This window comes from Triticum urartu, chromosome 1A (genome assembly GCF_056163025.1).
Source record: "Triticum urartu cultivar PI428250 chromosome 1A, HENAU_Tu73, whole genome shotgun sequence".
In the NCBI taxonomy this organism is placed as follows: Eukaryota; Viridiplantae; Streptophyta; class Magnoliopsida; order Poales; family Poaceae; genus Triticum; species Triticum urartu.
This window is the reverse complement of record NC_141873.1, coordinates 442,301,097-442,318,706: the sequence shown is the minus strand read 5'-3', so window position 1 is coordinate 442,318,706 and position 17,610 is coordinate 442,301,097. Positions and strand designations below refer to the sequence as shown.

Genomic DNA, 17,610 nt, shown 5'->3' with positions numbered 1-17,610 from the left:
TCCTGTAGCTTGCATTTGTAAGACATCATCGCATGCGCTAGTATCATAATATTAATAAATTCAACTGATGGAAGGACTCGATTCAACTAATGACAGTGTTTTGAGTTTTTTAAGTGCTCTGGGGCTCAAATCATAATCTTGCGCAGCAGCACATGCTAATGCAGTAATGCGACTGTTGATCATGTATATTGTACATTCTGCTACTTCCTGCATTTCCTTTTTGCTCCAACGTGTACAAGATCACCAAAAAATCCAGAAACTTTACATTTTCTCAAGCAGGATGCATCCGACTGAATTCTCCTTCACTAGTGCCAACACTGGAATTGAACTTGCTTTCTGCTGGTGTGTTCATGCGCGATTGACGCTTCGTCGCAACGGTGGGATTCTTCTCTTCTTCATCCATGGCAACAAGCTCATACATGTCATCCTTCTGGAAGACCGGGTGCACATATGCATCCTTCAGGTATTCTCTCAAACTCATAGTCGGGTCATTTGCTCGTTGCAGTGTGTCCTTCACCATGGCTTCCTGCAAAACCAAACAGTAAGTGTATGCACCAAGGCCATCCTAGCTCAATATTTGAGACACTATGGTGAAGATCTTAATGAAGGGTAAGTTTCAACCCTACCTGCAAGGGGAACTTTACATACGCTGGTTCAAACCGACCCTTGCAAACATAGTGGAACCATATGGTCAGGACAGGAAGAGGAAGGAGAGCGACAGTAGACTTCTCTGCTTCCTGTGTGCTCAGTAGTCCCAGTAGGAGGATTTGTGATACTATTAATGCGGCAATAAGTCGTGTTTGCACATCTGGCCAGAATAGTGCGCCGCTCTCGTATTGCTGGTTATAGACATTAATGATCTTGCAGAGAAAGAAGCCGAAAATATATTAGTGGCCTAAGCTAGTAGAAAAAATGAAGTATGAAAGCTGCCTAGCATGCAGGGTATTTTAGTTTACTGAATGAAACATCCAGTTGTTTACTAAGAATGGCATGGATAGTTATAACTTTATGAGCATAAATAGGTGTTTTATGCTGATATGAATGTGATGACAGCAAACATACTGGTGCAAGACCTCACAAAAAGAAATAAAAACATACTGGTGAAAGAACAGAAAGATGATATGAACAGGGATTAGTACCTGGTGTCTGAACACAAGATAGGCAAGGCTGAAGAACACGATGATGAAAGGAAGAAGAATTGGTGTGACAACAGCATATACTAGTCCTAGCAGGAAGTAGAGTTGTATTCGTGGTTCAGTGGTGCCAAAATCCAAGCTCCCAGGATCCATGGCCTGCTGACGATCCTGCTCAGTTCTGACCAAGAAAGTGTTCTTTATGTGGAACATGACCAACGGCTTCAACCTGAGAACTTCAGCAGCGATACCGGCCCATCCATCAACCATTACATATGTAATGAAAAATGTTGCTTTCATGGGAATTGATTCTCCAACAGTCTCTGGAATTCTTGTCATGACAAAAGGAGAACGAATGGCAAAAGAATTAGGTGGCAGTAAACATTGGCCCCATCCATTGTTTTAATAGAAATACCATTAATGCAAAAAAAGAAGCAATTTCAAGATCTAGCCTACTTGTTAGCTGGCTGATGGATAAAAGTGTCGAGCTGTTGGAATGCTGTTCCAGTTATTACACTCCCCAAGAATACATTGACAAAAAGGAACATGAAGTATGTTGATGCGGTCCTCCTGTCCAATCCAGAGATTGATATATGACCTTCCATCTTGCTCATGGTCATTAGAAACATCGGGAGAAGTATAAGGAAGATTTTTAATGCAATCCCTGGCAAGAAACCTTGTATAACTGACTTCAAAGAATTTCTGCAGGACAGTGCATCAATAATGAAAATATGAAACTAGATCCAGAAAGACAATATCTTCCAGACAAATACTCCCTCCGTCCCATAATATAAGATCGTTTTTGACAATACACTAGTGTAAAAAATGCTCTTATATTATGGGACGGAGTACAATATAGCCATTTTATGTAATTTGAGGTTTACTAAATTTATCAAAATTTCTTTCAGCACTTTATTGCTCAGTAAAGAAACATATTTGGGCAACATTTTTATTAATCGGTATTTAGGTTTCTAGAGAGCAGAATTGAGTATAACTTCTACCAATCTAGATTTCCAGCACTGGAAAAATATACCTTGTTCCCTACCAAAATAAATGGTATCTTTATAACATGTTCAAATCTTACATTTATTTGAGGTTCTTGTTTTCCACGAGCTTTATAATATCTGTTCAATGTAGCAACTAGCAAGAAAATGATATTTATGAAATAGTACAACATTACACTATATAAGATGTTAAGATGCTGTTGTTAAATGATGTTGAGAACGGCTACAAATGAACTGCAAATGTTGGCCAATGGCAAAATTGCTCCATGATGCATATCATTGCAAAGATCATCCAAGTCGGAGTATACCATCGCTGTGTCACTGGCATGTGGACCTGTTGCCCTCTTGTAAGCCTAACATGTCATGGTAGTTTGAATTTTGCACATCTTTTTGATTGAACCAAGCTAATTTATCAAATCAAAATGTGTACATGTAGCTCTTAGGACCTGAACTAACCGAGTCGCAAGCCAGTCATTGCCTTAAATCGTTGGAGTAGTAGGATGGCAGGATTCAGAAGATGCTTCTTGTGAAAAACATGCTGTAAATGCTCTTTTCTCTTATTTAAAATTCAACTATAAACTACTAGAAATAAAACTCACCTTTCTATTATGGGTTTCAAGAAAGGAAGCAGCCGCTCAATCTCATCTAGATTTGCCAAGGATTGGACAAATGCAATTGGTATCATGAAGAAAAAAGTGAGGAAGAACAGCGCAACGGAAATGATAAGCCTCCTAACCGAGAGCTCAACAAAAGGGATTGCGAGATTAGGCCAGTAAACATCACGAGGTTCCGGAGCCCACTCGGTTAGCCACACTGTCGGATTACTTGTCTGCTGTGTTTGAGCACAAACAGCAGCCCCCCACTGACTTTTGAAAGAAACAAATGCCGCCGGCATAATAGCATTAGGGTCACTCATCACCTTTTGTCTCTCCACGTCTTCCTGGAACACAAGTTAAGGACTATCAATATTGCCCAGTGTTGTGGATCATTCCTTTCAATGAAGCTAGTACCTGTTTACATAGCTCCTCAATTTCTGCCTTGTAGTATTCTATAGCATCCACCTTTCGCCCCCAAAGACCCCACAGTCCTGTCTATAAGAGATGTAGTCTAGTCATATACCACTTGCCAGATTAATAAATCACACAGTGAAATAGCTTTGTTATAGATGAAAAGAAGCTTCAAGTGCATGCTTTGCATAGGAGAAAATCATACCTTCATAGTTGGCTTCTTTGCAGGATTATGAGCATGCTGATTTTCGTAGTAGACCAGCCAGTTCTTCAAGCCTTTCTTCTTCTCAACCAAACCGGCAAGGGCGTTTGCATTGTATACAATCTGTTGATAACACACTCACCAAATTACTCCAAATGTGATAATAAAGAAGGAGCAACTGGAATTTTGGTATAGACATGGTATCCCTTTTTCTAGAAGAGTAAACAGATGCTTCTACTTCAGATGAAGAGTATAGAAAAGCTTGCACTTCAAAATAAAAATATCTGCTTCAGTTTTATTTTTCTTGGTTCTCGTTAATGTTTTTGATTCACCATAACAATACCACAGTGGAGATAAGATCGGCAAAAGTAAAACCTGATGACTGAGGTAATGATCTCGATGATTCACAGCAAAGAAGTGCTCAACATGTTCACTAACTGTTTCATCTGGGTCCGGTGGTACATTTCTCACAAGTACCTAAATAGAGCAGGATAGGAGTGAAAAGTAGGAAACTTTACGCAACACTAGTAAGTCTGCTAAAATAAGTTTAAACGCAACAAGTCTAAGAAGATAAAAAAATAACATTTAAATCTGATGATTTTTTAATCTATTAGTTAAATTGGTATGAAGAATATATTTCTTACCGTGAATTGATCAGGTCGACGACTCTGATTAGCAAGAAAGCGCAATCTCATAGTTGTTATAACCTTATATTCATGAAACAACACGTAAAATGTCCAAAAGGTAAACACATAGGCCATTCCTATATGTATCCAAAACCTATGAAAACATTCAACAGTTATTGTCAGCCAAGTGAAGACGTAGACAGTACAAAACATAGATATTGAAAAAGAAGAAGTGCGTAAGAGAAAATTTGTAGCTATATGGAGTCATTCAGTTTCAGTTGCAGATACAAAACATGAGTTGTCTTTGTTTTGCTCCAAATATATGCAGCCTGCGTATGGTTTTTTCCTGGAAGCATTACAGTTCAGTATTATCTCCAAAGCACTGGCTTACTCCCAACTCTTAACATTGTATTTTTCAACACTCTACAGCTAGGTTTTTCTGTTTGTTAAGTACAATGCAAAATTAAGTTATTGTAAGTTGCACCATAAGTCCTAACTAAATGGCTTCCTAGAGGGTTAAGCAAAGAAAATTGTACTTTTTTTGAACGGAAAACTGTAGTGAGGCCCTGACAGTAAAATTGCATGTAAAGGAGACATAAATACAAGAGGGAGCTGCATAAGGGGGTGTTAAAAAAAATACTACGACAGAATCCTAAAGATTGACTGCAAAAAATGACAAGAACTGGAATAACCTTCACTAACGGACCTTTTTTGCAGGTAATCCTTACATGTGGAAGTAAGAACATGGCTAAGTTTCAAATGGTTCTGTTTGGTAAGTAATTGATCAACTTAAACCAGTTCAATTACCAACGGTTTCGGTTTAGCTATAATTAAGCCATTACTGCGTAACTATTTTGTGCCACTTTATTATGGATATAGAATATCTGAAAATAATACGATAGCTTTTGCGATCTTGGAACACTCCGTAATAGAAAACACACAGCTCTTCAAAGAAACAACATGATCCATGGATGTGCTGTAAGAAATACAACATATAGGCGGAGTAAACAAAACCATACCGTTTTGAACCTTTTCCAAGATTTGATATCGAAAGCTTGTCGATTTCATCATAATTCAGATCCTTTTCATGTTCCAAAGTTCCACTACTCCAATTAACAGGCACTAGGACAATGAATGCCAGCAAAGCAATTGGCACAAATATTTTTAAACTGTAAAGCAAGAAAGCAATGCGCCGTCAGTAAATGTAATTTCTTTGTCTGTCATCTCAAGAAAGAGTCGTGTTTTATACTAGCAGTCGAGAGCTCGAGGTCATCTTTTTTGAGCTTGCAAGACATGAAAGTGAAAGCAAAAATACAGTGATGTGAGAATTGAGAAACATGAAAATCATGCTGACCCAAGAAGGTAGATGCGGACATATACTGCGGCGTCTAGTCCTGCATGCTCAATTAGCTCTGGCTCCGGCATTTGTAGTGCTGCGGGCATCCAATTCAGAAAGCGCAGATACGTCGAGAAATCGGCGTTCACGAATTTAGAGAAACCAGCCCCGATGTGCCTCGGGCTGCTCCTTGTCCCTTTGAGGTACCATTTTGGAAAGTACACCCGATCATTAATGGGTTGTATCCTCAGAATTGCAAACGCTAGAAGAAAACCCAATGCTGATGATATGTTTATCCCCGCAGCAACGGCGATTTCGTTGAGGGAACCCATCTGTCTGTCTCTAGAGAGACTCACTCCAGAACACGCTTCATCAAAGCGTAGTTAACTGCAAGGCTAAATATCTGCATAGAAAAGAAGCAATGGGAACAAAAAAGAAGTCTCTTAGAGTTAATAAAACCATGGTCATCTGCTGTAATAATATACTTAGTAGTAGGATGGCCATCTGCTGGTCATGATAAGAGTACGAACATCAAATCCTTGTGAGTAATTCTTCTGGACAACTTGGAAAGATTTCTGCAGTTCATACCAGAATTCCATACCGGAAAAACCAGCAGGATAGAAAATGAAAACCTAGATACAGCCAATATAGCAATAACACGTGTTAAGCTTGTCAATGACAATATGTTTTTTTTTTGTCCTGGGAAAATGCATGTTAGGTGCAACATACACAGGAACGAATGTGATCCGAAGAGATTTTCAATGACATCGTTCGAGGATCTATGAAGCGGCGCCCCCAGAACATGCTCCATTTTGGTTTGCCGATAAATGCATGCCTTGACCAATATCACCACCGGATGAATCAAAGGCACTCGAGATTGGGCACAGCCATGTATGAGACGGGGTAGGAGGGCATTACCTCCTAGGCTAGGCACCCCTCACGCTTCTTCGCCGGACGACGCTTCCTGCGGCCGCGATCGGCGCGCCGGCCGGGGAAAAGGCCCGCGGGCAGAGACGGCAGGGAAACGCAGAGAGATTTGTGATGGAGATTTGGATTTTGCCGGGCGATGGCGAGGGGATGGGGACGACGACGCCGGGCCGGGGCCGGTTCCCTCGTCTCGGCTGGCGCGCGCCTCCCTTGTGTCCGGCTGCGGGCCGCGGCGGAATGACGATACGATGGAGGGGTGGCGGTTTCCAACCGACGTCCTCGTCGGTTAAATTGCAACTGTACCAGCTCAGAATTTTCCTTTTTTGTAAACTCTCGACCAAATTTCATGCACTGTACGTACTTAGTGTACCATTTATATTAGACTATTACGTCTCCTGAATTCAACTTGTATGTCAGAATCCAAACTCCAATTTTTAAAGAAAAAACTGAGTTTGATTCTACAATGTTTCAACATTAAATATTTATATTTCTTTCATGAATATGCAAAAACTTGTGTATCTTTGATTGATAGAAGAAGTAGAAGTAAGTACAAAAAAGAACGGAATGGGGTACATCGCATGTCACATTCATAAAATGGCGTAACACATGGTGCCTGGAGCAGAGAGACATGGGGTGCTCGGCCCAAACAGATGCTACAATACAACACCGAAAATCCAAATCAGGATGATGTCCCAAAAATCGTAATTTAGTACCACACACACACGATGAGCAAGCAAGACGACACCAAAAATTATTGTCACATGAAAACGAGAATTATTCATTATGTTGATTTTTGCCATTTAAATTTTGAACCTCGTGTTTACACATAAAAATTGACTCGATGTCAATTGGAGATTGACTAACGTGTTGTCTGCGTAGGGCAGGATCAAACAACACAACTATGTGCATGCTTTTCAAAAATTTATGTGTTTAATTTTTTATCGCTGCGTCACATAGTATGAATTCTCAAGGGAATTCCTTTAAATTCGATGGGTGGTATCCACCGCGGCAAGGAGGACCTTTGGCCTTACCCACGGATTAATTCATGCAAGTGGTCCCACATAGTTGTACAGGTATTTTTTGTAAAACTTTGTTTTCTTTTCAACCTTGTCTTCACACCATAACACAAAATTATCTGAAATTTTTGGAGATGACTGGTGCACAGAGGAGCGAGTTTGTGTATTTTGGTGGGTACAACTGTGCATGTAGGTTCCACCTACAAATTATTTTCTAACTTATTGAGCCATTGAAGCAACGCATTGAGCTACAATCCAACGATTCCATCGTCGCTATGAGTGGACAATTTTAAAGATATGGTAAGTTATGGTAAGAATTCTCGCAGACCTTCCTATTATGAGGAAATCCACAGAAGTTCAAATGGGAAAGGAAAGGGAAATCCAACTGGTTTGATTGCTTGTGTGATCCTTTTGAAATGGATGGTGTGAGTTCATTAAATGCTCGACAAGCCGCCAGATTAGCGGCACACAAATCATGTTCACCAACTGAGTTTGTTCAATGGTTGTATCATAATTGGTTAATGAAAAAAAAACGGGCTGGGACTAAGAAAAGTTTGGCGATGTGTTTGCTCCTGAGTCAGAATTTATGATTTCAATTGTTGTGGGAGTCAACTTATTCCTGGAATTCAATTTCAATTTTTGAATCCTATATCCAATCCATGAGAGCCAAAACGATGTTAGCATAACAGGTGGATGATGCAACACGTTGTTCTTATTGTAAAGATTGTTTTATTGTGAAATTGGTGGTTGTACAAAGAAAAAGATATGTGCAAGGTCGTGGTTTATCATAAATTGTACTTCCTGCTAAAATATTTGGCTATATATATCGCCATGATTATCCTTTCTAATTCGTTAACAACGTTACCTTTTTCTTTCAAAGTTAAATCTTGTTTATATTAAATCAATAGAACATCATATACAACCAGATATAGATTAAGTAAACCAATAGACACAAAAACGTCTAATACTATGACTACGACTATGACTACGACTATTAGATGAACCACATTGCCCTTCAACGCACATCAAACTGTATTCTTCAAGCCCACCGATCCTGAATTGATCGTGTCAACAAATGTTTCAACGCTACCATCGTAGCTACATAGACCTCACCTCCTTCTTTCACTTCCCATGGTCATCGCCGACTTTACTATGCCACTACTTCTATGACTTGCTTGTTGAGTACCCGACCTAACATTTAGTCAAATAAGGATTGTTAGACCCATCACCCACAACCGTGTTTCGAGGCCTCTATGATTTTCTTTAACTAGCTAAACAGTCGTGTGTTGCTATGAAAAATTAATTAAATGCTCGTATATAGATATAGAAGCCTTCTTTTTTGCATGAACTAGTTAAACTCTTGTGCAATTGTAGGCCCTAACTTTGTTGGAATAAAACAACATCATAAATATACATCAATCAAATCGGTTAATTAAAAGATCATGATACATTTGCTGCAACGTAGGATGTATCATATTTGTAGTACCTAATTTTTATTATTGATAATGTAGAATTAATCTGTGAATGGAAGACCACCAACTTACGAATTTATAAGAGCAGATATAAGGGATGTATTGTGAACCCGACATGAAAAAAAAAGACACATAGGTTCATGTGGTTGTGTCAAAGGTTTGACGTCATGAAGTATCTGTACACTTTGGAACTCTTTATGATTAAACACCATTTAAAACCACTTGAATACAACTGAACCCATTGGACTTTTCATTTTTCAAAAATGGTGAATAGTTCGAATATAAAACATAAAAATGGCAAACTTATGGAAGCTACCTATGGGTCCCCACTACCCCCCCCCCCCCCCCCCCCGGGCCTCTTTGGATCACAGAAATTTAGAAATGTAGAAAAAGGAAAAACATAGGAATGAGATGCCATGTACTATGAATTACTACATGATGTCAAACCATATGAATTTTATAACACGCGCCTTTGGGTAGTGCACAGAAAAATGGATGCATAATGGTAGACGATTAAGGAGAGAGAATAGCGAGATATAGTGGACTACATCCGTCTGGGTTTATTGGGGCCCATCATATTTGTGTCAGGCTTTGGCCGTCTATATGACTAATAAAATATAAAGTACACGCTATAAAAAGTACATTGTTGGATTTGCATTTGAAAGTGTTTTCCAATGGTATAATTTTCATAACATATAATCTACATTTTACTAGTTAAATTAATATGTCAAATTTGGCCCAAAATAAAAGGGGGACATAATAAACCCAGACGGAGGAAGTTACTGTATTGGACTTCTCGAAAGAAAGTAGAAAATAAAGTGAGGTTTGAGCTCATGTCTAATAAATATATACGGAATGGAGGGTATATGAATGGATTCCGTAGGAATTTGACGAACCGATTCCTATGATCCAAAGGACTTTCATAGAAACAATTCGTATGGTCCTTCATAAAATTCTTTCAAAATATAGAGGGTCGACACCATCCGTTGAGTTCAAAAGGGGGGCAACTGGGACAAACTTCAAGTCAGATTCGATTTACTGCAGCTGTATATATGGCGAGGGACCATCGACCAAATCAAATCGGACGATTGCCGGGGAATAAAGGGGAGGGACCAGCGGCGTGGAATTTTGGAGGGGTTCTCGAAGTTTCAATTTCTTTCGTCGACAATGGAGACAACTCAACACAGTGTAGTGTTGTGTTTTGGATGTCTTCACGAAAATTTCATCTAGTGCGTGTGATGTTTTGCTTAACTGCATGCAATCTCAGCCTTGATTTCTATATCGGGCGGTGCATTTTTTTTGAATTGTTTGGATTGTTTACACATGTGTCATGTGGTTATCGGGCGGTGCATATGGTATGAAGATAAGCACAAAATGAAGCATCTACGGGGTCCGAAACGCAAAAAGAAATCCAAAACCCCCAACCCTCCTACCTCTGCTTCCTCTGGTGACGGATTGCGGCGCCGCCGACGAGTCACCGAGCGAGATGGCGAGCTCGGCGCTGAGGCGATCTCTTCCACGGCGCGGCTCGCTCCGCCGCCTCCTCCCTTCCCACCCACCACCCGCCGCCACCTCCTCGTTCCGTCGCTCCTTCCAGTCCGGTGAGCACCCCGAACCCCTGTCTCATGTGCAGTATCTCCGGCACCTCGTGCCGCATCCGGACTTAGCTCACCCTTTCTGTACCAACTGAATCGAGCGGCGGGTACGGAGATCTAGGTTTAAAGAAAATCCGCCCTCTAGCTTCCCCGTGCTGAAATCCCTCGTCATTTTGTGACGACGACATGCCTGACATCTGGGGAATTGCCGTTTAAAATGTCTCGGCGATCCTGTTCTTTTTCTTCTTCTTACATGCTTGTTTGCTCCAAATGCTGCTTCGCAGAAGAGGGCGCGGCGGGCGAAAGCACGGAGGACTTTGAAAAGCGGATGTTTGGGAACCAGAGGGAGCCGGATGCCAACTCGTTCTTCGGGAAGCTCGATGGGGTTGGGAGCTCCTTCGGAGGAAGACATGGCACCGGCTCTGGGATGGGTGCCTTCAGTCAGCAGGGTGGGATGGGTAACTTGTTTGGTGAGAGGAGTGTTCATGGGATCATGGATGGTTTCGACTCCTTGAACGATGGCATGAACGAGAAGTTGGACGAAGCGGCCCGCACCTTTCACATGACGGATGAGGTTGAGGACGATGACTATGATTTCAGGCCAGATGTGAATTACAGGCGAGGCTCGACTTACAATGTCCGGGTAAGAGGGATATCTGTTCCATTACTTCAGTGATTCAAGTATTAGAGAGATCACAAATCCTTTGCAATCTTGAGATTTTGTTTAGCCCATACGAGTATTCAGGAAGCGTCACTAAATGTGTGAGCTAGATTTTTCTTAGTTAGTATATTTCCATGCAGCAGAGTACTATTTTGTGGATAGATGTCTGTTAAAAGTCAAAACAGAAAGAAATTGCTCGTTTGATTCACTATTGCCTGAAGTCCTGAACAACTGTAACCACCAGAAGATAGTGTTATAGTATCATTTTAACTTTCAAATACCATTTATTATTTAAGCATGCAAGCATCAGTATGTTATCTACTGAAATCACTCTTTTAACACCAGATTTTATTCAACTCTACTGCATGCAGGATCTTGACCTAACAAAACCTGCAGCCCCAAGGAATCCTCCTAGACCTCAGTTTGAAACATCTACAAAGGAAGTTTTAAGGAAAGCTGATTTTAGGGTGAGTACATCTGCCTGGCAACCTATGTAAACTGGCCACAGTTTTAGTTTTAGTTTTGAGTACTTTGGCAGCTTGTAAACTCTAGAACTGTTAACCATTATAAAGTTCAGGAATACAATGACTATGGTATGCCTCAAACAGCACTTCTTTCGTGAATGGTTGGAGTAAGTCATATGCTAGATGATGATACATCCATGCTATTTTTTCCAAATATCTGGTGACGCTACCCTAAGGTTGTTAGGGTTCTGACATTTTCTCTTGATGCTTTCTGTCGCCATATTTGAGTTTAGCAATTATTAACAAGTTCAGTATAGTTGAACTCAGATGTTGCTTGTTATTCTGTTAATTTGAATTATTGCCTCACATTCTTCTAACTTTCTAAGATGATGTTTAGATGCCAATATTGGAACACAGCAAGTGTCAAAGCGATTTGAATGCTATGTAGGCATGGAACATATTATTTTCCTTATTTTTCTTATTTCCAAAAACCACTCATGTGTTAGCACACAAACCCCTGCGCACTTCAGATTAGTATTGCACGGCCACCTGCATTATAGAAGAAGAAAATGTAACCAATCAGCACAAATAAAAGTAGAATATTTTCAAGAGGAAGACCATATCACTAGGCAAGTTCTGCTAGCCAACCCAATCAATACAAACAAAACTGCAGCAACCATAGCCCGAATCTTCTCAAGCACAAAAAGTGAACTTGTTAAATCTTTGGTTTGTGTTGCCTAGAGCTTACTCATCAGGCTTGTTCTATTATTGATCTCTCCATCCCAAAATGCATATTGCTAAAACCTTCTCCAAGAACAGACACAATTGTTTTGTCCTGCATGTGCTTGGCAACAAGCACCATCCATATTTCCCCTACAAAAAACTTATAAACACACATGCATCAATATCTACAAGCAGAACTGAAAGTAATAAAATATTTGAACCTTGTCATACATCAGGAAAAAAAAATTAAATCTTCCTTTGCCGGCCATAACCAACATAAGATTCTTGGAGAGTATGTAGAAGCTTCTCACATGGTTATTCTTGCTGCCACACATGGCGGCGTAATTTAGCTCCTGTGAGACGGCGAGATTGGTAATTGAGCTCAGGCTACTTTTGCAATCAAATCTGATAGCATTTCATTAGATTTGATTCACAATTGTCTTAACCAATAAAAATACCGCCTATGTTTTGCTAGAGGGAGTAATCAGTAATGGTATTGAAGCGACGGAAATATGTAAACGTGGTAGTGTTTTGGTTGGAGGTCTGCCACTTTGCTTAAACAGTGTGTATGACTAAACTGCTCATCTTTGGTGGTTTGTAACCTTTTTTTTTGAATAATTTACCTACTGCCAGACACCTTCATGCATGGATACATGGTTTTCGAGAGACCAATTTTGATCTGCTTGATACATTTCGATATCTTGACCTATTACAACTATCTTCAAGTTGCATTCTCTGACCACATGGAATTATTCCTTGCAGAATGTTAGATTCCTTGCCAACTTTATTACAGAGGCTGGCATTATCATCAAGAGGAATCAGGTAATAGGGTACTTTCCCGGCTTTTATATAAGATATAAGAAAATATTGGGTGGACAGATTCTTGTCTTCCTGATATATAATATAAATGCAGATCATGGTTTCTCAGATTGTTGTCAATAATGCTATTCTCTTGTTCAGAGCTAAATGCATATTCTCTTACGAAGGAGTGTCAGAGTTCAAGCAGCAACTGCCCTGCAATGCATTATATTTCAAATGTTACTCTTACAGTCTTACTAACAGAAATGGGACACTGGTTATTTGTGAATGTCCCCCTTCGCTCATAGTGCTGTTGTTGAGGTGTTCATTTTCATGCTTGTTGAGCACAAACTTTTTCATGCATAATCTTAAAGTAACCCAACTTATAATTAAGGCGGCACACATAACATCATCTCCCTTTGTCAATGCTCAGTATGTAGTGTTTTTATTGTATCTTGTTTTACTGTTACCTTGAGAGAGTACCTGCCTGCTTCTGAGGGTCAGCTTCATGGGTGTATCCATGTTCTTTATGAGGCACCTACTTGCCTATTGTTTCTAACTTATTGATCTGCTCTCCAGACCAAGATAAGTGCAAAAGCTCAGCGCAAGGTGGCGAGAGAGATTAAAACAGCGCGTGCACTGGGGCTGATGCCTTTCACGACGATGGGCAAGAGACCATTCATCTTTGGCAGAAGTGCGGAGGAGGATGCTTCAGAAGAGGAATATGGGTATGATTTTGTCCAGAAGGATGCTGGACCTGAAGATACTGCTGGCGATGCTGTGCCCGATGTGGAGACTGCGTAAACAATCTGGAGTAGTAGGTCATTTATAGAAAAGTTCTCGCTTCTACTCAGTGCCTCGTGTTATGTATGCCACTCTATTTTTCCTATCTAGTATGGATGCCTCTTGAGAATAATGGAAGCTTACGCTCCGCAAAACATGAAACTGTTGATAGTATTGACTTATGGATAAGCTATTCCTCATTTTTAGCTTGTTTCTCCCCATTTGTATGGTTACAGCCTTAGACATAATATCAAGCCCTTCTAAATGAGGCACCATTATGAATATATAACAGTTAAGAACATTTTATAAGTTGTCAGTCATTGCATTTTTGGACATCTAATTTCTTTGTTGTGCACAGCACAGCTCTGCATTTTATCGTGCACCGACTGTTTTACCTTGTTCTTGGTCCAGTTCATGTACATACATGCATATATACACCTTCTGTGCAATCCAGACAGTAAGACAGTCTGCTCGTATGTATTCCAGTGAATTAATTCCTGGATATAATACTAGTATAGGCTTAGGTCATGTTCGCATTTACTTTAGCTAGCCATTCACTAGTTTGACATTGGTGTGGGTTCTGTAGATCAATGTAGTTTCATGCATTAGGAAACACTGATTGTGCCGAAGTGGATAATACTGATTCATTTGTTTCATGTTCTCTCAACCACTTCCGTGCGGAGTTCCTAAATATCCGTGATCATCTGTTTTCTTGCAGCCCATGCACACCTTTTCTGTTGGACCGTCTATTTGTTGTTCCAAAAAGGAAAAATGATTTAACAGAAAATATTGCATGTTGCAGGAACTATGGTGACTTGTGGATCTATCACTGATTTACCAAATTTTTGATGTTTTCGCTCTTTATGAGGTTCGTTTTTGTTCACTTTGGTTACTAGAATGATATCAGAATAAGACATCTGCAGTTAAATTGTTGATATTTTTAGCATGAACTGAAACTTGCACGGCTAGCTCTTACCAAACTTTTCATGATGCGCTTCTGTTTATTCAAACTAATACTACTCTGGTTAACTTCCAGAAATCAATGTTCGCATTCATCATGTGCATGTAGTTTTCACAAGAAGTTCACCACATTGAATAGGCCTTGCATCTATGTATCCATAATGTTTTTTCCTCTGTCATGCAGGGTAAGCTTACTCCAGATGTGGAAGATCAGTTGGAGAGAACGTGGTTCCCAAGTTAGCAACACTGTAGACGTCAAATATGATTATGCTGCAGTTTCAACTACGTCTGAACAACAGTAGATATGTGTTTTTCATATGTACTCTACTCCCGAAGTGTAAAAATAGCATCGATCAGAATATCAGGAGCCCCAGCTTGCACGGTTGTGTATCATTGCCTGCTAATCGACGTTCGTATGTGGTTGTTCCTGATCATATCTTGTACAGGAAGGAAAAATGTATATCAGTTCCCTCATCAACTCTTTGTGCTCTAGTTTTTGGGAACCTCCAACAGCCTATACCTCCTCCTGCACCTGGAAAGACCGTAGCCTATGTAACTGGACGGGGATATATTGAGACTGCATCTGCTTCAGTTGTTGCTGCTCTTCCGAGTTCATTAAGCTGCATGCTATGGGCTCAACGTCTTCCGTGTGTGCAAGATAATTTATTGGCTTGCCTGTCTAAGTGATGGATTGAGTTCAGGTTTCTTACTCTTTTCAAATAAAAAGTTCAGGTTTTCATTGTAGAATGAGGAGGGGTTAATGCATCGTCGATTTGGGATACAGGGGCACATAACTGCGATATAGAGGCGGGAGCTCTGGGCCCAGATCCCCCCCGTTTTATCATGCAATTGTTGCCATGGATTGGGAACTCTAGATTTTGATTTCAGGTCCCCATGTTTTCTTTTTGATAGAGGCCTATGGCTGATTCCACCAGTAAAAATGACATTTTTGCGGAACACAATAAGCATGGTCTGCCATGCCATAGTAAGGCAAATGATCATGGCAAGATGATGACCTGATGATTTCTTTGGTAGAGGGAATCGAGACTATATATGTGCAAGAGGCAGTTTTCCCACCACCACACAATGCATACATGGTGTTGGCTGGGTGAAACGGTCCATACTCCATGCTCTTTGTTTCTGAGATATTAGAGTAAACCAATAGAAAAATCATATTTCGGTTCAACGAATTTGTGAGCCAATAGAGGGACCCGCTCCCTGGTTCATGTTGAACCAGGATGGGAGGAGAGCCAATAGAGGGATTTCCTGTTGAACCAACATGGGAGGAGTGCTAGGACCGGAACAATTGGAGGGAATTAATCGAAAAACCGACGAGGGATTTCTCGGATTTTGGTGCAAAATACGGGATAGTTGAGAAGATAATCGCGTCTACTTTTGACGAATTTTTTCTTTTTTTTCTCGATGGGAATGACATATATAGCCGGGTCGGTTTAGTGATTACCGAGAGTAAAACATGAGGTAAATGGAATCAAACCCCTTGGTTCAACTAAATTACAGTGAACAGTAACTAAAGCAATAAGCCAAGTAACAAAAGCCATTGGATCTTGCCATGGTTGGATAACCGACTGTGCCCTTCACTTGTGTTGCTCTGATTTGATTGGGTTGTTTCATAGTCGATTTTCTCACAGCATAAAAACCGGTGATATAACTTTTTCTTTTGACAGTCTGTACTTATGATGCTTGGTTATAAACCATAGTCACCTTGAAATTCATAGAAAACTCACTAGAAGTTTTACTGTTTCCCTTCTTAAGTTTTTATTCTCTCAATACCATTGACCGGTGCCAAGATGATTCTGTTTCCCCAGTCATGTCTGCTGTTATCTAGGAATTTATCAAGCAGTCAGCGGTCCAATTAATATAAATGTATCTGAACTTCTCCTTTTCAATTGTTGATGAAATTGCTGTAAGGATGATCTCCACCGTGTGGGCTCAACGGCCTACCGGGCCCTTAGATCCGCGCCCTGATCGGGGGCGCTCAACCCACTATGGTTGACGGGTCCCTGTCACCTGCACTATATAAAGAGATGGGGGCCGGCGGCTCACACCACGAGGTTCTTCACCAGCCGCACACCCCACCGACAATCCCTTCCGATCTAGGGTTAGTGCAGTGCTGACGGAAAGCACCGCCACTGTTACTCTCTGCCATCACCGGCCACCGTCACCATGGCCGGCACCGGGACCTCCTCGAGCCACAAGTGAAGGTAGGTTTACCGGAATAACTAGCCCAATCCGATCCAGAGAACATAACAATTGATACAAGAATGAGTTATGCAGTAGCATTTATTTAAGCGCAGTTTAAAGAACAGGCCATTGCCGAATCATTTTGTCTAAGCGCAATTTCTCACGAGGGTTTGCTAAGCGCAAAGTTATATTGTCTGGATACTTTTGTTCTGATTTTTCAAATTGATTTCAGGATTCTACCTTCTTGCCAAGTAGAAGAGGCTGCGGACAAACCTATATATAGGTGGACACATAGATTGTTAGTGGATATACTCTTAAACATCTATGTGCTGCGATGGTACTTGTTTTCTTGACTCTGATGTTGGCAAAGAGGACAACTGAACCTGACAGGTGTGCATCAGCTTACTCAATGCATTGATTGAATCTATTTTTCTAGGGTTATAGTTCGATTGAACCACTTGAAATCTGATGTTAGTATTGCTTGTTCTGCTTTGAGCAATACAAATACACCAAAATTGATGCTACAGTATCATGGATCCCCATATTCCACTGATGCTAAAATATGCGACCATAATTGTGATGTTTTCGCTCTTTATGAGGTTGATCTTTGTTCACTTTGATTACTAGAATGATATCAGAATAAGACATATGCAGTTAACTTCTTGGTATTTTTCCATGAACTGAATCTGTTCAAACCAATA

General features: G+C 40.4%; 2 protein-coding genes across 7 annotated transcripts; one reads left to right on the top strand and one right to left on the bottom strand.

Moving 5' to 3' along the window:
• Positions 1-175: 175 nt before the first annotated feature.
• Positions 176-6,504, bottom strand: LOC125535120 (hyperosmolality-gated Ca2+ permeable channel 1.7-like). 4 transcript variants are annotated; one of them, XM_087524463.1, is made up of 14 exons: positions 6,227-6,504; positions 6,038-6,143; positions 5,839-5,940; positions 5,327-5,711; positions 4,992-5,141; positions 3,991-4,126; positions 3,722-3,823; positions 3,350-3,469; positions 3,148-3,228; positions 2,737-3,077; positions 1,590-1,835; positions 1,140-1,464; positions 627-860; positions 176-526 (listed from the first exon to the last, which is right to left on the bottom strand). In XM_087524463.1, exons 4-14 carry the CDS (start codon positions 5,638-5,640, stop codon positions 272-274), a joined length of 2,304 nt encoding a protein of 767 aa, XP_087380589.1. In that variant the 5' UTR covers positions 5,641-5,711; positions 5,839-5,940; positions 6,038-6,143; positions 6,227-6,504; the 3' UTR covers positions 176-271. The 4 variants fall into 4 exon arrangements, with proteins under 4 accessions (XP_087380589.1, XP_087380596.1, XP_048554133.1 ...); XM_087524470.1 differs by lacking the exon at positions 6,227-6,504 and having other exon boundaries at positions 6,038-6,210; XM_048698176.2 differs by lacking the exons at positions 5,839-5,940; positions 6,038-6,143.
• A 3,599-nt stretch (positions 6,505-10,103) lies between these two features.
• LOC125516841 (uncharacterized) lies at positions 10,104-15,298 on the top strand. 3 transcript variants are annotated; one of them, XR_007287399.2, is made up of 7 exons: positions 10,104-10,324; positions 10,603-10,961; positions 11,351-11,446; positions 12,929-12,988; positions 13,544-13,781; positions 14,550-14,615; positions 14,892-15,298. XR_007287399.2 is itself a non-coding variant. In XM_048682139.2 (5 exons), the coding sequence occupies exons 1-5, from the start codon at positions 10,210-10,212 to the stop codon at positions 13,766-13,768; spliced, it is 855 nt and encodes a 284-aa protein (XP_048538096.1). In that variant the 5' UTR covers positions 10,114-10,209; the 3' UTR covers positions 13,769-14,056. The 3 variants fall into 3 exon arrangements, 1 of the variants encoding a protein (XP_048538096.1); XR_007287400.2 differs by having other exon boundaries at positions 13,544-13,785; XM_048682139.2 differs by lacking the exons at positions 14,550-14,615; positions 14,892-15,298 and having other exon boundaries at positions 10,114-10,324; positions 13,544-14,056.
• Positions 15,299-17,610: the final 2,312 nt, after the last annotated feature.